General features: G+C 38.6%; 2 protein-coding genes across 3 annotated transcripts; one reads left to right on the forward strand and one right to left on the reverse strand.

Annotated features, from left to right (window-relative positions):
- Positions 1-1,353: 1,353 nt before the first annotated feature.
- LOC146320231 (cyclin-G2-like) lies at positions 1,354-5,626 on the reverse strand. Of its 2 annotated transcripts, XM_084728421.1 has the most exons (8): positions 5,470-5,626; positions 4,814-4,937; positions 4,565-4,702; positions 4,026-4,276; positions 3,807-3,885; positions 3,626-3,724; positions 2,769-2,971; positions 1,354-2,211 (listed from the first exon to the last, which is right to left on the reverse strand). In XM_084728421.1, exons 2-8 carry the CDS (start codon positions 4,934-4,936, stop codon positions 2,100-2,102), a joined length of 1,005 nt encoding a protein of 334 aa, XP_084584547.1. In that variant the 5' UTR covers position 4,937; positions 5,470-5,626; the 3' UTR covers positions 1,354-2,099. The 2 variants fall into 2 exon arrangements, with proteins under 2 accessions (XP_084584547.1, XP_084584546.1); XM_084728420.1 differs by lacking the exon at positions 5,470-5,626 and having other exon boundaries at positions 4,814-4,969.
- Positions 5,627-5,763: 137 nt separating this feature from the next.
- Positions 5,764-19,051, forward strand: LOC146320232 (uncharacterized). Its single transcript, XM_084728422.1, has 23 exons — positions 5,764-6,162; positions 6,289-6,346; positions 6,892-7,040; positions 7,387-7,574; positions 7,674-7,783; positions 7,863-8,178; positions 8,285-8,340; positions 9,604-9,714; positions 9,825-9,906; positions 10,215-10,334; positions 11,041-11,256; positions 11,466-11,702; positions 11,827-11,995; positions 13,292-13,444; positions 13,772-13,884; positions 14,823-14,981; positions 15,284-15,376; positions 15,608-15,727; positions 16,147-16,310; positions 17,299-17,361; positions 17,564-17,631; positions 18,236-18,398; positions 18,911-19,051. The coding sequence occupies exons 1-22, from the start codon at positions 6,063-6,065 to the stop codon at positions 18,355-18,357; spliced, it is 2,967 nt and encodes a 988-aa protein (XP_084584548.1). The 5' UTR covers positions 5,764-6,062; the 3' UTR covers positions 18,358-18,398; positions 18,911-19,051.
- The last annotated feature ends 215 nt before the right edge of the window (positions 19,052-19,266 follow it).

Genomic DNA, 19,266 nt, shown 5'->3' on the forward strand with positions numbered 1-19,266 from the left:
TTCTCCCAATATCAAAAATACATATTTCCCCCTGGCCTGTAATACTGTTTATACATCTACATTTTTATGGTGAGTTGCAGAGTTTTAGATGTCTGCCATTTCCAATATAATGAGACTAAATGGCACTTTCCAAAGATCATGACCCAGTTATTCAAGATAATCTTGTTGTGAGCAGTTTCATGTAGGAGCTATTTTCTTTGTGCAGCAGAATCTACTGGAACTGCTTTAGAAACTACTGGTGCTCATAACAAGGCCTGTGGATTATCTTGAGTAATCAGTCATGATTTATAGACAGAGAGACTGATTTTATTTTTATTTTTTTTGCACGAGTGCCATTTAGTCCCATTATAGAGAAGGCAAACATCACTACTGCTCATATCTCCAAAATTTGGCAACTCACATCCAAAAAAAACTCTAGATGGATAAAAAGCACTACAGGCCAGGGGGAAATGTATTTTTGATTTTGGGGTGAACTGTCCTTTTAACATGAACTACTCGAGAAAATTTGAGGTACTTGTACTTCACTTGAGTAAGTCCAGTTTATGTTATTTCATACCTAACTATATTTCAAAGTCGCTGTATAGACTCTTTTCACTGCAGCCATATTAATATGAAATAGTGGGGTAAATACAGGTGTTACCAATTATGCTAATTAAGGTCCCATTCCATTTCGTGTAGCGGAGCATCTCCAGTGATAACTGATTCATCATTTTGAGTCATGTTTAAGAACAAATATCAAAATTCTCTGATTTGAGCTTCTCAAGTGTGAATATTTTCTGGTTTCTTTAGTCGTCTATGACAGTAAACTGAATACCTTTGGGCTGTGGACGAAACAAGACATTTGTGGACATCACTTTGGGTTTTGGGAAACACTGCTCAACATTTTTCACCATTTACTGACATTTTTTGTACCAAACAATTAGTACAAACAACTAATAAATTTGAAGCTCTTGTACTCCACTTGAGTAATTACATTTTACTTCATCGACATGTTCTATATGGCCACTCTCTCTCCCCATTTCCTGTCAGGTCTTCAGCTGTCCTGTCATTAAAGGCATAAAATGCCAAATATATATATTAAAAAAAAGTAACACATACTCATATCATGCTCATGTTGGGTTTTTTTGCAATAAAATATGACACAATACAGCTGTTGTCATTGAATGGCAATCACCTTCTATTTGACTAAAATCACCTGTGATTCTGACACATCCATATTTGAGTTTAAATACAAGTGTGAAAACAGGCTTATAAATAAAAATCTTTCTACTTAACCATAAGAACTATACAATATGTCCCACTAGTGGATAATTCAAAACACAGACAAGAAGTTTACAAGAAGCAAAAAACAAGTTGTAGACCAAAGAAATGTTTCTTTATTTGGAAGGACTATTTCTCACCCTTCCAACATGTTTCACATTATATCCAAAACAACACGTTATGTAGCATACACAAAACATAATTTTTTCTTCTTTTTTTACAGGTTATGTACATTTTTTCAAACTTTTTTTTTTACAGTAAGCTTATTTTGGTAAACATAAATGACATCCATTCGTAATCATATTTCAATGTATCCATGCATATACAGTCTGATATTTTCACACTACAATGGCATATATGTCACATTGGAATTGTGTATAACATACATTTGCAGAATACTGTATTTATTGATGTAATCAAGTATAAAAACTTAAAAAAAGGATTGAGGATGTGCTAGTGTGTTAGCTGGTATTCAACAGTGAGTGTACCTCATGAGTGACATCCATAAATTCTCCCTTGTGCTTCACTATTTTTGCTGGAATGTGCCGAGTTCGGACACAAACAAACACTAAGAGAACATCTTGGAAAAAAGACATTCAGATGTATTACCATCAAGCTGCCAGTATATTGCAATTTTGCATTATTACGATATGTGTTTTTAAAGAAACAGACAGTAAACTGAATTAACACAGGCACTTAATGACCCAAACCTGTCACTTAACATACCTATGACAAGTGAAACACGCAGGTTTGCTATGAAACATGGTGACCACCACCTTAAATCAGTTACAATTCAGGGAACAAACATAGATCCATCGCCACTCCACGACGACGACTCATCACTTTCTACCCTTCAGAAAGGTGGAGGGGAAGAAGGCTCCTTCGCCATCACTTCCTGGCGAGCCCCACGGACTGTCTTCCCCACAGCTCATGTCTTCGCAGGAGTCCTCACTATGAGAGAGGAGCAGGCCATTAATACTGTCCTTAAATGTGACATCCCTAATCATGAACTACTGTCTTATATAGTTCTATAGCTTTTTATCAAATTTAAAACTGGTAACCAATCAAAGCATTGAATCCAAATTTCTTCTTAAATCCGACTGAGTTTTCCTTTCAACATTTGTAAGTGACTAATGACTAAAATAACTCAAAGGTGTCTAATCACTTTTGGTGGCTGAGAAGGAATCAACAAAGAAAGTAACTGTTAACTGCAGCCACGGTGATCATAATCATCTTAACCATCTAAGGCATTAATTAAGGCCAGAGTGACATATTAAGACTAGCCATTAGCTAAACTGCAGCAATTTAAGGCTTGCTGTAGTTTGGTTAGACTGTCTTCTCCAGTGCACATTTATGTATCCAGTTCAACTAAGAACTAGGATACATGAATGAGAGGAATCCAACAGACCTAAAAGTTAGTCTGTGGATATTCAAGAATCACCAGTTTGTCAATATCTCACCATCACAACACAATATATTCAATCAAATAGAGAAAGTGGTCTATTAACCTCTCACTCTCATCCCAGCTCCCCTCAGGAATAGTTGGCAGGCCAGGTACACTGAAGTGATTGGCCTGAAGATTCTGTGCTGTCCTCCTGGACACAATCCAAACAAGCTTTTTGTTGTCTGGTTTGTTACATTCACTTGAGCAGTATTCAGTCATGCACTTGGCCACAAGTTCCTTCCAGTGGAGAAGCTCGCTGTCACTGATCTGTGAAGAGGACAAACAGGAAACATCTGAGAAGCTGCAGACAGAAATAGTCTTTAAAAATACTGTCATCAACAAGTCATGTGTAGTTTGTTTCCCCACATACTACATGAGTACGTGGCTGTGACGGACTGGGATAAAACAAATGCCTTGGCATTTGCAACAGCATGCATAAAACAACTTCTGAATCAAAAACATCAAAGACAAAATTATCATTATTATTATTATTACTATTATTATTTTTATCAATGCAATTACAACCCATGATACCCAAGTGATCCACAGTTAGGTGGCCCTTCTGGCATTTGCCCAACTTCCAGATGGCTTATCTGTCACTGGTGCATCATATTTATAATAAAAAACAAAGAAAAATAAGAAATGCTGGAAGTGGAGCAGTCAAAATATCAAAACCTTTGCATATTAGCCACATAAGAGACTTAAAGGCCACTCAATATGCCATTCTAGTCTTAAAACATAGTGTGCTGCTAAAATAGTGACACAAAATGTGGACTGGGGAATCTCTGAGTCTTATAACAATTGGTTGGATGAAATTAGCCATTTGAAGACAATAGCATGGTCTTTTGCAACTCACTCTTGTTGCTTGTTGCAGCCCTTGCAACCTGTAACCCTGGAAGCCCTACACTTTTTTTTTTTTACCTTTATATGTCTTTGGAATTGCTGGACAATCTTCAACAAGGCATTGGACTGGAGGGTGTCAAACTCCTGAGCAATGAGGGACAGTGCCAGCACTGATGGCTGTGAAAGAGAAAAAAAGCAGGTTAGTAAGTCCCGGGCATCAAATTTTGCTATGCTGTGAAATTGTCACCTGTATCCTTACTTTTGCCTTAGAGAAAACAAGCCGGCATAAGCAGGCTTTTAGCTGGGCTTCCAGTCTCCCAATGCTTGGGATCTCCTCCCTTAAAATATAGAGGGAATCCTAATGTGATCCGCAAGTACAAACCTCATTAAACAGAATCTATTTGACCAACTCCATGCAAACTGGAGCCATGCACCAGCAATGACAGCAAAAGAAAGCCAAAAAAATTTAAATGTTTACCTTCCAGCAGACAGGGATGTGAAGGCTGAGTAGTAGAGGTGTAGAAAGGTTAAGGCTGTGACTGCTTCAGGCTCCACGCTGAGCTTCTCTGAGATGATCTTTTCCATGCGACAGAGGTCTGACACAGTGAACTTGCTTTGGCTGATGCGAATGAGTTCGTGGGTGGGCGAGACATTGCTCTCTTCCTCAACCATTTTGGCAGCAATGTGAAGACAGCAAACTCCAATACAGGGCAAGTGTTTGGGCTGCACCTATCACAATAACACAGCAGTCATAAGTGTGAGTCAACATCCCATGATTCAAAGTCTAACAAGGTCAATGTGCTGTCTTCGCACTGGTGATAAAAAACGTGCAGAGACTGAGGTTAAAAAACAAAACGATCTGCAGATTAAGGCTGAGTGAGATGGACAAATGAATCATATTGCTATTATTTTGACAGATATTGTGATCACAATATGAGTCACAGTGGTAATTTTTGCATTTCATTTTCACTAAGTAAAATACATAATAATGAAGATGATGCTTTGTTAAACTCCTACCTTCATAATGGTGAGGAATCTGTCAAGCAAATTGACAGCTTGAACAAAAGTTCGGGTGCTGTAGCCAAAGAAACTGGTCAGCCCCCACAGCTCTTCCACTCTGGTGTCTCTGCATTTTGCAGACACTCCACTGAGACTCTGAAAATACATCATTATATATGACATATAGACATGGAAACAGTGTCTATTTTAAGCACATCCATTGTCTGCACTCACAGCAAGAGAAATAAAATTAGGTCACTGGGTTACCTCTGTGGAGGCTGACTCCATCAGCTTCAAGCCAGTCTCTCTGGGAAGAAAGTTGTACTCCTTCATACAACATGACTTCAGCTCTTTCAAGAGCAGACTGTCAATGGCTTGAAGATCCCTCATCCTGGAAAACAACATATTTCAATGGTTCTGCATTGCAATCCAAGAGAATATTAACAACACAGGGATATGAGTGAGGCGAACAGAGCATATAAACGTTGTCTCCTAGACCACACCTACTGGGTGTCAGGTATCACTGGCAGTAAGATCCTCCACCGCCCAAAAACTTCCAAATTCCTGCTTTTATCTGGTCATAACACCATTTATACAGTAACATAAACTGTTTAATGGGAATAATGTGCAAAAAGAATATACTGTGGATAAGTAATTTAATGTTGACATTAGTTTGGGATAAGGTAAATGTAAACTGAACAACAGAAAGTAGGTCACATGATTAAACATAGCAGGAATAATTTCAGAAGAGACTGGATTAAAAGACTTTAGACTGATAACTTTCTTCGGCTCTTGAAATACAAAGTTCGGGTAAACAGCAACACCTATAACTGCCAAAAAGGGGAAGGCGTAGCAAACAAATGATGTCAATGCTAGCTAACTTAGCCAGCTTGCTGGCCTAATTCAACAAACGGTCGTCCTACCTCGTCCAGGAGCCGCCGACGTGCAGGATAATAACAGCTCTGCAACTTAGAACCACGTTTCAGTTCTTCATGTTTCCATTTTGGCTCTTTATGATGGGCGGAAAATATTAAAAACAAGATCCCAATCCTGCTGAAAAGAGAGGGTCCGCCCTGAATAAACAAACAACCCAAGACCTTGTTCTAAACAACAAGGACCATCATGCACCGCTGAAAACGCCCTTACGTCATGATAAACTGTAGGAATAACCGGATGCTGATGGATTATTTCAAAGAGTCGGCGCTAACGTTACTTTTGACAGCATTTCAGTGTCAGCTTTACCTTACCAAATACCCGACTAACAAATCGATTCAGATAGTGTTAACTATGTTAACTATTAACGCCGATGTACATCAAATTATCAATAGCATGGCGTTAGCTAGGCATTAGCAACGGATGTTGTTTCCATGGTGATGAAACTTTACGTTTAACGACAACTTACCATGAAACATACTAGCTAGCTGCTGATGTTAGCTTCGAGGGGGTACTTGGAGGTTATAACCTTGCTATCAGACGGTTAGCTGTACCAACGGCGTGGTTATTAATGTGAACAGAGATGTCATCGGGGTTTTCCAGCATTAATGGCGCTTGTGTTTTACAATATGAATCTCCACCGAAATATACAAAACTAACGCAAACAGCCGCTGGTGTAAATGGTAAGTCACAGTTTCGCAAGGTAGGGAAAATCTATGTTAACCAACTTGTTATGCGTACAGTTTTGTCTTCTTACCGTTATGTATTGTTCAGTACTTGAAGTTGTTTTTTTTCGACTTTCTTCACAGAGATCCATGACGCCCCTCCTCGGCTGAGATTTAACAACCTGACACTGGATGAGTTGAGGTAACTAAAACTCTAGTCGTCTTCTTCTTCTTCTTCTTCTTCTTCTTCTTCTTCTTCTTCTTCTTCTTCTTCTTGTGAATTCTTTCATGCAACGCCAAAATGCCAACTACTTCTGTTCCGCTTATTTGCTCATCTGATACTTCAGCTCAACTCCCAACTCATGAGCAGACCAGTATTTTGTTTTGATGTAAAAATGGTTACAAAACAGACAATTCATAGTATTTTAAAGTGAGAAATATTGTTTCCTACATGGTCTCAGGCTATAAGACATTAAAACATACAATTGGCAGTAGCATCAAAATAAAACCACAGTTACATCAGTGCACCTAAGATATACACGTCACAACAAATACTGTAAATAACACAAAAACAAAGTGGTGGTTCAAGTAAAATTTCATCAAGTAAAATTTACTTCTAAATGTCACTTGTCTGTTTTATCTACTTGGTAAGTAAAGGAAGACTTTTTCACAGTGTTATCTCAATACTGTGAATTATACTCTCCATCCTTTGAAATAATGAAAGAAATAAGATGTTCTTTCTTACAGTGAGGAGCTTGATAGGTGCACTAAAGAAACCCAAAGACTTCAGGATGAGGTGGAAAATGCAACCAAACTAACCTTGGAGAGGTTTGGTAGTGCATATGGCATCCACAGCTCACCTGGACAAAGCTGCCTCAGCCACAGGTTTAATGTCTGTGAGTACAAACCGCATCATCAGGGGTAGCCTAACAGACTGAAAAAATATTTGTTAAGTAGGGGCTTATTTTTTCACTTTTCACACCACACATAATGACTGAAAAGCACCACAAGTGGTAAAGCTGTGATCTCAATTATCTCAGTGAATTGATTTAAGAACAGGTGTAATCTAAATATAGAGCTGTGTAGCAGAAAAAGTTTTTGGAAAGCAAAGTGTTTTAAAAACAATTAAAGATAAGCAAAACCCTGGCCTATGTAGATGTTGCACAAGGCATGTTCCACCAACCCTTAAATGTGACAACATTCACTGTGTGTATTTTTATTCTTCCTTTACTGTTTTGGCAGATGAGTCACCTGGGGATTCCTCTGCTCTTTCAGCCCAGCAGCAGGCAGTGACTCAGCCCTGGGTCTGTGATCTGGACAGTTTAAACCAAGGGGTGGCCCAAAGGGATACCAGCTCTCTTGAAGAGGGAATGTTTGAAAATCCAGTCGATGACTGTTTGCAACAGCTGTCTGACTTGCATCTCAACAAGGTTCATACCTTTATTTCAGCCATGACTCTTATTATTTTGATGCTATCTGAACTGGTAATACATTCTCTATAATGTATTATTTTACACTCTTAAATGCAGACACCTGACCAAGTTGAAGAAGAGACAGTCAGTTTTGATAAAGCCATCACAAACCTGCAGACTGAGTTGCATAAAGTCCAGATGGAGAAGGATGTCCTGTCTGACCTCAGGTGAACATTTGAATACAGTTTTACTTAAGTATAGAAGGTGTTTTCAATCACTTCGACCCACAGATCTTTTTATTTGTAGATTGAAGGATTCAAGGAAACACGTTGGTCAGATGGAAAAGATGCTGTGCATGTTGGAGGAGCTCCAAAACATCAAAAGGACAGGGGACCAGAAGCTGCAAGAGACGGAGGATGAGACACTGGCGCTTAACAGCAGAGTAGCAACACTGGAACGAAATGTAAAGGAGATGTACTCTTCGCTGTTATCTCAAGAGAAACAGCGTGGAAACAATGGCATCATCAGTCCTAACATCCCAACTAGTTCAAGACCGCTGTCCCCAGCTGCTAAGTTAACAGCTAATGATGAGACAGACAAGCCTCAGGAAAGACTTCTTTTGGTAAGTACTAAAAGTCAGTTATGGACCGTGTTCAGTGTGTTTTAGACTCCACCTTATACTGTCCCTCCTATTATGCCTGATTCTTTTTTCATCTGTTTTATGGCAGTCACCAGAACATCTGGAGAGTGAAGAATGCAGTGGAGTAAATAAGCAAAAAGAAAGGTAATATACTGTGAAGCTACAATGATTAGTTGATTAATCATTAGGTCAGTCAACAGAAAATGAATCAGCAACTGTTTTTATTCATCAAAAGGCAAAATATTATGTGGTTTCTGCTTCTTAAATGTAAGTATTTACTGCTTGTCTTGTCATATATGATAAATATACAGCAATTTTGACAGGTCTGAAAAAACAAGGAATTTGAAGACATCCCCTTGTAAATTATAAAGTGGAGTTGCCGATTTACAGACTAAACATAAATTAATTAAGAAAATTACATTAACATTAAAGTGGAAACAGACAACTTTTCAAACCTCTCTCTAGTGTTTCCTAGTAGTGTTATTGTATGCCGAGGTCACAACGACAACAGCTGTAAACAACACCAGAGCCTAGCTTTGTGGAGAAATGATCAATACCATTTTTGAAAGAAGTATGAAAGAAAGAAACATGTATATTGAAAGCAACTGTAATGACATGCATTGCACAGTAAAACATAGTTTGCCGTTTGCTTTGCACAAACAAGTAACTCACAGTGGAAGGGGGACTACCAATCGCAGAACACGTTAGGAAAAAAACATGAATTTGTTCATTAATTTAGTCTATAATGAAGATATTAATTTCCTGGGAAAAACTGTGCTGGGGACAGACCAATGAAAGGGAAGCTTATAAACTATTCTAGCCATTACACTATGCAATCAACATTTATTTCATAACGGTAAGTTATAGCAAAATGTTGTCTATTTGCACTTTGATCAGTACTGAAAATAATTGTTAATTGCAGCCCCATTTTAATGTTTGCATACTAAAATCATAAGTTGTAACTATCAACATTTATATATTTTGTTTCTGTCCTATAGTATCGTTTTATGCACAATTTTGTTTTAGCACATTTTATGTCTCATCTGGACCAAGTAGTGGTTAAGTTCAAGATATGAAGATATAAATATGCTGTCATGTGGTTTCTCCTGTTAACCATCAGTCACATGAGTGTTCCTAACAAATAAGTCATCACAGTGTTAAAGGCACCAGACCACAACAGCAAGTGCATTCAGCCAAATTAAGTTCTTGTCAGTGAAGGTAGTTAATTATGGTGTTTGTTTGTTTTTTTTTTTTTTATATTAGCTCACCTTTCCCAACTGTTGTATGCTATCTTTCACGCTTCACTGCCTACATATCATCAAACCAAAATATACCTTAAGTATAAAAAGATTTAGTATATTTAACACAGTAGTGATATTGATCATGTTTTACTTCACTCTCTCGTAGAATGGAAGACATAATTGCAAGTCTTGGCCAGGAGATGGCGCTGTTGACTGACAAACTGAGCTCATCAAAAAACAACAGTGTCAGCCTAAGTGTGAAATTGGAGATGCTAAAGTAAGTGCTGTTCCTAAATCATCTGGCCTGTTTTGTCTGAGAGTGTGACAGTGTTGAGTGTCTCAATATATTTACATTTGTCAAAAAAAATGTTTAATTTCTATGCCCAGGAAACTTGCAGAGAGACAGACGTCACTGCACCAGTGTCAAGTCAGTGAACTTGTGTCAAGTCTCTCCACCCATAAAGATAAGGTAAGGGGAAAGAAAAAATGTACAATAAAATTATGAGCTATAATGTCATAACTTACACATGGGGGCTGCTAAAGGTCAATATGTATCCACGTCACTGGGTGTATAGATCAGTAAAACAAAAGTAGATTACACAAACACAGCAGGAAGTACCAGGATTGTGCTGCTCTTAAATTCCACCCCTGATTACAACGGTAATGAATGTACAGAAGCAACACTGACGTAGCTCCTGTCTTTTCAAGAAAATGCAGATTCTTCCAATGTCAGAATGAACACTAAAATATTTTTTAATGTGATCTGTGACATTGTAGATTTGTTTTCTGGAGCAGCAGCTCACTCAGGCTCAGTCCTGCCTAATCGACGTCCAAAGAGAGAAAGAGCAATCTGTGCAACAGGCAGAGGAGCTTCAGTTCCAGCTTGGCCAGCTTGAGGTGCTGCAGCAAACCATGAATGTGAAACCAGCATTTTGTCTGTTTCTCTTGTTATTGTCCCCAAAGTCCTCATATAGATGCATGTTTACACTAAAGAACATTGTTTAAAATGGAAACTGAAGAGTCAGGTTGACTTGATGTAATTTGAATGGTACTTGATGATGGAATAACTAGGGCTGTGTATTGGACATAATCTGATATATGATACATATCATAATACAGGGGTTATGATTCAGTATATTATGATATATTGTGATAAACAAGGTGATATATCATATATCACTTTTTTGTGCTCACATAACTTTAGAATAAGTTTTTTATATCTACAGAGGGTCCTCGGCAGGTCCTCTTCCATGGAAGTTGCTATGTTTCTAAAGTAGCCTAGATTCAGCATTTTGATTAAACCCTACACATTTTTATTTAATTATTTAATGACAACAATAGAAGGCTTTGGGCAGGTCTTGCATGTGGCTGTTAGAGTTACTTAATCCTTGTAAATTTCAAGTGGTTTATGCTCTCAAAGTCCAAGGACTGATTTCATTTTGGTGGCGTTTTTACCTCTGGACTCACTCACATTGTCTCTGTCTCCCTGTCAAGCCAGTTTCTCTCCCATCATTGAGATCATGTTTCTTCATGCCATCAAAAGATTATTATTTTTTGTCCTTTTAAATAGTCAACCCACTGTGCCCCCTCTTTTATCATTTAGAGGTGCGGTAAGCAGCAGCAGCATGAGCTGCAGGAGGAGGCACAGGTCCTAAGAGGGCGGCTGGAGGCAGCCAGGGAGCAGCTTCGCAGAACTGGGGAGGAGAAAACCTGCCTAGAGGCTCTGCTGGAACAGAGGGCCCAGGAGGGGAGGAAATCCCAGGAACTCCTGGAGGAGAAAAACAAGGAAATCCAGCTCAAGCAGCAAGAAGCCCAGCAGGTAATAAACCATTTTGTGTGTGTGTGTGTGTGTGTGTGTGTGTGTGTGTGTGTGTGTGTGTGTGTGTGTGTGTGTGTGTGTGTGTGGATAAGCTTCCAACTAATAGGTTTTTGAAACATACCATTTAGATTATATTGTATATAAATCATGATCCTGTGAATTGCCCATTTTGATGTCTCATTCAAATTAAGCTTAACTGATTTCTCCAGCATCTTGCCAGATTGGAAGAGTCTCAAAGTCGATGTCAGACCCTGCATGAAGACAGAGAGACACTGAGGCTGAAGCTGGATGACCGACAGAAGATGATAGATGTTCTGAGGTTGCAGATGGAGAGCAGCATGCAGATGACAGTGCAGCACAGCCGCACTATTGACAACCTTCACCAGGAAAACAGCCTCCTCAGCAACCAGCTAAACCAGCACAAGTTGGAGATTCAGCAGCTCAGGGTCAGGAGGAACACGGCACAAATCTTAATTGAAATATGGTTAGATCACAGAAGCTTTCACACTACACATACATCATCACTAACCTCCTGCTCTTTGTCTTCCTACTGTGCCATACACCGATCAGGCTGAGTTAGACCAGCACAAGTCAGACCTGGCTGCTGCAGAGCATGAGAAGAGGCAGGCACAAGCCTCTGTGGCTGAACAAAGTCAGCGTGTCCATGAGGAAACTCTGAAGAAAGAGCAGCTCAGCACCCAGCTGGAGCTCCAGCGCATGCAGTTACTCGCCCTCACCAGTGAGTTGAGCTTTACTGAATATGAATCACCACACAGGAGAGCAGTATCTATCATATTAATGAAACCACGGTCATGAAAACAAACTGTATCTTCCTCACTATAATAATGACTGAATGGATAAATACTTTTATTTTCACTTCCGGTTGTTTACATGACCATATGGGATTATTCAGACACATTTATCTTCAACACAACATCTAACAAATACAGTAATTAAATGCATATGCGCACACAGCCTTACATAAATACACATTTAAACAAACATAATCCAAGTAAAACACAATCTACATTTATGGAACAGTTCAATTAATACATTGTATGTTTGTTAATGAAAAAATAATATATAGTCTGTAATCCAGATAAAGTACAAGGATTTTGACTAGTTCTTTTTCCCTCCTGTTCTATACTTCGCAGTTGTGAGATTATGTCAAAGATATCTATTTATTGTGTTGTTACAATATCTGCTGAAGTTAGTGTAATAACTAGTAATACTACTTTAGTGAAGGTCCAATCCTCCTGTAGTTTCAGTTGGAAGATGTATATGAGCAGTGAGCGTCCTCCTTTCACAAGTTGTCATAGCTTTTTAAATCTAATAAATAAACAAAATACACTCACATAATGTCAGGAAAATAAATATTCATACAACTGTTTTTCTTGTTAAACAAACAAGTACAACTGTACTTCTGAATGCAGATTTCTCTCTTTTACTGAATTAAGACAAGCTTGTTCGTATAACACACTTCAAACCAAGTATAATTTGAAATGTATCCCTAATTCAGTGCATTATAAGTTTTCTGGTTTCTAATGAAACCTGAAACTGGATCTTGAAATTTTACTTTCAAGCTATGACATGAGGACAGTAGAGAATCAAATTGAAAGATTTTCATCTTGTTAAACATTCTATGGTAGTCCTCCTGGATAACTAAATACTCATGTTTATTAATTACCAGATAAATATAATATTCCATGTGGACTTTTACCATGTTATATGAAGTCAAGCATCCACCATGGCCTTTAGGACTTTTGTTTTCTCTGAAAAACACACTAGTGTAAAGAGGTGCTTTCATTCACCAGGAATTAGACAGTGCTGCTGTCTCTAGAAAGAGTTCAGCTCTCACAGTTTTTTGCCAAATCAAATTATCTTCTTGTCCTGCTGTGTTAAAAAAACAAAGAACCATGTTTGGTATGTTTTCACTGTCAACCAAGCCCTTCTATTGTTGTGTGTGCTTTCTTATGTGTTAGATTGTGTTTCCCTTGGTGGATGTAATAATGTGTTTGTGCGGGCCCAATTTCAGAGGAGCACAAGCAGCTGCAACAGCTCCACAGCTGTAAGAAGGAGGAGCACGAGGGTGTGGTGCTGAAGCTTCAGTGTCAGCTAAGGAAAGTCCACGATGAGCTGGACCAGGTCAGGAGCACCCTGAGGACACTGGAAGGAGCTGATGGACACGGTTAGATGATTTAAACTGAGACTTAATTAAAAGATCTCATGCTCAAAGAAACATCTGGGAAAATCCATCTGATTTGCATCCAATTTGTGATCCAGTGGAAAGATAACAGTGAATTACTTGGCTCATAATGAAATTTAGGAAGGCCGACAACTTTTGCACAAAAGACAATCGGTGTAGTTCAGTGCAATTGCAAATATGATGGTCTGAGAGATATAATCTGACATGTGTAACCATGAACATATGTCCATATGTGCAAAGCCTTGATCACCTCACTCCTCTTTCTGTCTCTGTGTGGCTTCATCTGTTGTGGGTTTGCCTCCACCTCAGGACTCCAAGCAGCCATGGACATGCAGGAGAAGATCACTGCCAGGAGGGAGCAGATCGACTCCCTGCAGGGCAAAATCCAACATTTAGAAGAGACTATGGAGAAGCTGTACCAGGTGAAAAACTGAATGTAATCTGTGTGTTGTGTTTCTATGATCAAGTTAGATGTAGATGTCTTGACATGAACAATCGATACAGTTTGTTACTCAAATTACTTTTATGTAGGAAGTATTGGTCCACAGTTATGCTTTTCTCCATGGCTGATGCCGATGAAGATGCTTAGAAAGCAGGGGCAGACAGTGGCTGATATACAGTATAATGCTGATATCAAAAGAAAGAAAAGTCATGCATAATTTCATTACTTCATGCATATTTGTGCATATGTCGGAAGCAATATCATTTAACTGCATTATTCTATCCACAAGGACATAATATATATTTAACACCAGTCAGTAATTAGCATTGCTGACATTTAGGATGGGAAAAACATGTTGACATTCAGAAAAAATAATGACGATTGAGGACAGAATGCATGAGAGTTTAAAGTATTCAGAAAAAACAACACAAATAGTTATAAAAGTCTGAAATCTGAAAACAAAACAAAACGAAAAATTAAGTTAAATTTCTAGTTACTAGTGATAGAGCAATTGATCAGCCAGATTATCTGGCATTTTGAGATAATCGCCGTTAAACAAAAGTCTGCAGGCAGCCTTGTTAATGGGGCTGCTGTGGATCGGTGTCAGAGATCCCCTTTGTGAGTTCTCAGAAGGTGGTGAAAAAGTTTTCCTTTTAAAAGTGACTCTAATCAGTAATGGTAAAATAAAACATGCTAACTTTGCAAGACTTTTATCAATGACTTTTGAAATTTGTCCAAATATACAGTAGATCTGACTCTGACAGAGGTCAAAATAAACAGTGAACTGATTTGAGCCTGTTTATTTTTTTTTCCAGTTTAAAGCCGTTTCAGCCATTACAAGTCTTTTGAGTAAGCTTTTTAATATGTTTTATATATGTCTGTGTATGTGTGTGTGTGTGTGTATCCTATCCTATCCAGGAGAAGCACTACCAGAGCCTAGAGCAACAGCGCCAGCTCCAGCAGCTTACCTTCGTCAGGGAGGAGAAGAGACAACTTGTCAATGAGCTGGAGGCCCTTCGCTCCAAAGACAAACAGTTAAGGGAGCGGATCAGCCAGCTGGAGGCAATCCTTCACAAGGTGGTTCTCATTTGCACTTTATTTTAGTCATTATATTACAACCAATTGATTGCTGGTGTTTAGAGTCAAGTCAAGACAGTGCACGCCAATTTTTGTCAAAGAATTGTTAAAGAACAGGAATTTGTACTGTTTTCTTAAAAGTTTTGCTGTCACTTTTCTCCAAAGTTATCTCCCTCTAGAGCAAAACAAAAATTTTAGTTTATAAACTCAGCTTCAAAAAAAAGAACTTTATCAGTCCTGTCCTGTCTCAGTTTGTGTCCATTAGTGTGTTATTGTTTCATCTGCTCTGTATCTTTCTAAAGATGTCAGAGAGCTTCGCAGACTGTCAAGATTTCATCCAGCTGCAGGAACAGGAATTTTTCCGTCTGAAACTGCAACATGCCCTGGACCTGAAGGTAGAGATAAATATATGCAAAAAGTCTTTTTGTAAGAGGGAATAAATCTTACCCACCCTACATGCAGTTTGTGTGTGTTTAAAAGTACCCATATTTAATTTAGATGCTTTCTTGGCTGTTTTCTCTTCATCATGCATGTTTGATAGTAATGGCTTAAAGTCTTTAATCTATACAGATTTACTGTACCCTTAAACAAATCATGAGTTATAACCAATTTTATCTTCTCTGTAGGAGCTCAAAGGTCAAAATTTGCACACGGGTCTGAATTTACCTCCACCTGACCTGGACTCCCCGTCCCATGCAGTCACTGCTCCACCCTTTTCCCAGCAAGCCTCCAACACCCGGATCACGGTATAGTCAGGAACTCCCTATAGCTCGCCTATCTCCTACGGTTCCAGCCCATCAAGTGCATTTGTGAATCATTGTTTATTTGGCTACACAGATACAAGCTCAGCACATCTGCTAGGCCTTTAAATCAAAAACACACACGTCATTACATTCCTGTGGCAAGGAGAGGAACCTTAAAGTAAATCATTTCATCACAGCAGTGAAATACTGTTTGGTTTGCTTTGTGTTGTAGTGTTAATGTAGTTTTAGGTGTTTTTACTGATGTGATATTGACATGATAAAAAATCTTGCTGTCACAAAAATTGATTTTGTGAGATTGTCCTGGATTCTCTGTTCGAGTGTGAACTGATCAGATAATGACGTCACCACAGCAGCACAGTGACAATATCTTTCTTGTCTCTCTCCTCCTTTGGCTACTGAAGCCAGAGAGGCAGAATGAGCACTCCGCCCGGGAGCTCAGGTCTCTCGTCAAAGAGCTGCGAGAAGTGATTTCGGAGAACCACAGACCACACACCGATAACAGCGCTGCCGGCAACAGCTTCCACAGGAGGAGGTCTGCACCGGAGAGAGTGCACAGAACCACATTGTACGTCTGGCTCCGTTCCCACACACACTGCAAGGATTAGCTTTGCTCTTAGGCTAGTTTAGGTCACATCTGAAAATCATGTGATGCTACTAAGTGAGCAGGAAGTCACTGGAGTGGAGGATGAGGAGGAGGAGGAGGAGGGGTGATCCAGCCAAGAGTGGTTTCATTAACAGTACTGTGTTCCACTGCTTGTGCTACAATACAGTATACCATAGAAAGAATGCATGAGTCAATCCTGTTTGGTTTAAAAAATCTTAATGATAGTTCACTCAAATAAAAAAGGAAAATTCATTCATGATCTACTCACCCTCGTGCTGATTGAAGGTTGGGTTTATTTTGTTATTCCACAAAACACTGCTGCTGTTTCACAGAAAAACAGTGTTGCAGGATCTCCCAAATAATCTAAGTGTTTGGTGACCAGTTTTCATACGTAAAACACAGATGGAAAATAAACATGAAATGCCTCCATACTGCTTGTCTAGCGTAATCCAAGTCTCCTAATGCCCTGACATCCCACTCCCACATCGTTACAACACACACACACACAGTTCAGACATGAGGCAGAATGTATGTATGTGCACATGAACATGGCTCCAAGCTAAGGATCTACAGTGAAGATTCAGGCTAAAAACATGGTGTAAATCATGTATCTTTTAGTCAAGTTGGCATGTTGGGGCTCAAGGAAACTTGGATTACACCAGATAAGTAGTATGAAGGCATTTTTTGTTTTTTTGTTTTTCTTATTTGTGTTTTACGGTGAAATCTGGTCACCATTCACTTCAATTGTTTCCTGTGAAACTTCAGCAGTGTTTTGTGGACAAAAAAACTAAACCCGATCTTCTATCAGGATGTCAGTGAGTAAATAATAACTGAATTTTCATTTTTGGGTGAACCATCCTTTTAATCTACTTGTTATGGACTCATGGGATGTGATATGTTCTTGTGTAATGTCTCACTGTATATTTTATGACTCCCCTCCCACCTACAGCAGCACTGACAAGGCCAAAGAAGTAAAAGCTGGCTCCAGATTGAGAAGTAAAACCTGCGGCAGGTAGGGAGCGCGTCCAAACCTAACGATCCCAGTGTTTTTGTTTGAATTGTATCTTAATCACTTGCCTGGAGGCTATGAGTCGGTCACATTATCTACCCACGTGACCTATTACCCCCTCATGCAACATGCAAGGCGCCGCAAAGTGCTACAGGCTGTGTAATGTGATGTAATGCGTGTCTGTTTGTGCATACATTGTGTACAGCGAGCCACTTTTCCTGAAGACAGCTGAGCTGAACGGCAAAATAATGAACAACAAATCCTCCAGTGAGAGTGAGTGTTTGTTACTTCTTTGTCACACTCAATCCAAAAGTTGTCTTTTTCCCAAAAAGTTGCCTTCTTCCCCAAATATATATAGTTTGTCGAAGCTATATTGATGTGAGATAGTAGGGTTTTATCAGTGACAGTGGTCCCAGACTTATAAATAGAAAAAAGGGTTTAATAATTTCTTCAAATGAGAGAGGAGCTAATTAGCCCATTCACTGGTTGTGTCGTTAAATACAAAGACGTGTTATTAATAAAAGTTTTAACTTGGCTGTTTAAACAGAGAAAAATTAGGAGAGTCAGACTGAATGGAAAAAGATGTAAATGCAGCATTGTGTTTGTTTATTCCTTTACTCTTTTACATGTTTGTTTTGTGAAAAATTGTGACAAGTTGGGGAAAAATAAGGTGAAAATAAAAGGACATTACAATTGCTAATTTTACAGGTCAAACACAGGAAATGTAAATGTGAACCCCCTTGGCACATTTTTTTCAGTCTGAATCAATTAAAAAAGTCATTGACTAGTCCTGAAGTAGACCAACTAAATGAAAGAGAATGAGATTTTCTTTTATATTAACTTCTCTAATATACACTGTATGCTATGATTTTTCTAGTCCCACTTATATGGAGTCCAGCAACTGCAGCGAGGTACACTTCCTCCCCACAGCTACTCTCGCTGGGCCGCAGGTCACCCGTCCACTCTCTCCTGACCTCTGACCCAAACAGCCAACAGTGACCACTGGAACAAAACAAACCCGAGGCTGGCTCCTCTTATCAGTAAGTTGTTAACGTTGTACATTTATAAACAGTTACTACTATGAAGACAGCACAACAGATTATAATTTATAACACTAAACACTTATGTTATCTTTTGTTTAAAAAAAAGCAAAAGTGATCACTGTGATTAGATCTTATAAGACCCACCTGCTTTTCTAGCCTGAGCCATTTGTGGGTTTTTCTTCAAGATACTATATTAGCTGTATATTATAATCCACACTGTATATGGACTGAGTAGGCGAGCAGAATGACATTCACACAAACCACAGTTGATCACTGACAAATGATGAAACATTTTCTCACACTGACTTTTTTCATCAACTGTTGCACACAAGTCTGAGGTTTCAGGAGGATGTAATGAAGCAACCAAAATCCATTTCAGCAGTACAGCTTCCCTGTACTGCTTTGCTCACAGACTTTATAGCTTTCATAAAATTATATTGATTGATCATAATCTCTGTAATGCCATTCCTCAGAATTAATTTAATTTTTGTCTCTTCTTTGTCTTTCAGGATGTGCTTTTTTATTTGGAAATGCTCCCCAGATGAAGTTGTCAATGGATGCTTTTATTTAAAAAAAAAAATCACCAATCAGGTGTATTTTGTAATTAATTGTCTTTTATTTTTAAAATAAAGTTGTTGTTTTTTTAAAATTGATGTGTTTGTGTTATTTCATACCATGAATCATTCCCAATTAAATATAATCAGTGTTTGGCATAGTGTAGATGTAGCATGTATTTGTACATTTAGTATAACAAACATACAAAAAGGAGGAATAGTTAACAAGAATTCAGCATCTATAGTAGCCGATTAACCTTGCAGCCTTCACAAACATTGCATAACTGTCTATGTTTCTTTGTGCTGTATGT

This window comes from Lutjanus erythropterus, chromosome 10, assembly GCF_056507025.1.
Source record: "Lutjanus erythropterus isolate fLutEry1 chromosome 10, fLutEry1.hap2, whole genome shotgun sequence".
In the NCBI taxonomy this organism is placed as follows: Eukaryota; Metazoa; Chordata; class Actinopteri; order Lutjaniformes; family Lutjanidae; genus Lutjanus; species Lutjanus erythropterus.

What these genes read in the sequence shown, in the direction of transcription:
- LOC146320231 (XM_084728420.1), bottom strand. Translation starts at nt 4,951, where the DNA reads ATGTTGTTTTCCAGGATGAGGGATCTTCAAGCCATTGACAGTCTGCTC. An exon ending in TGGAGTCAGCCTCCACAGAG is followed by an intron (nt 4,703 to 4,813) that starts GTAACCCAGTGA and finishes ATGTATTTTCAG; the next exon opens with AGTCTCAGTGGAGTGTCTGC. An exon ending in TTGTTTTCTCTAAGGCAAAA is followed by an intron (nt 3,725 to 3,806) that starts GTAAGGATACAG and finishes TCTCTTTCACAG; the next exon opens with CCATCAGTGCTGGCACTGTC.
- LOC146320232 (XM_084728422.1), top strand. Translation starts at nt 6,063, where the DNA reads ATGTCATCGGGGTTTTCCAGCATTAATGGCGCTTGTGTTTTACAATAT. An exon ending in CTCAGGAAAGACTTCTTTTG is followed by an intron (nt 8,179 to 8,284) that starts GTAAGTACTAAA and finishes GTTTTATGGCAG; the next exon opens with TCACCAGAACATCTGGAGAG. An exon ending in GTGAAATTGGAGATGCTAAA is followed by an intron (nt 9,715 to 9,824) that starts GTAAGTGCTGTT and finishes TTCTATGCCCAG; the next exon opens with GAAACTTGCAGAGAGACAGA.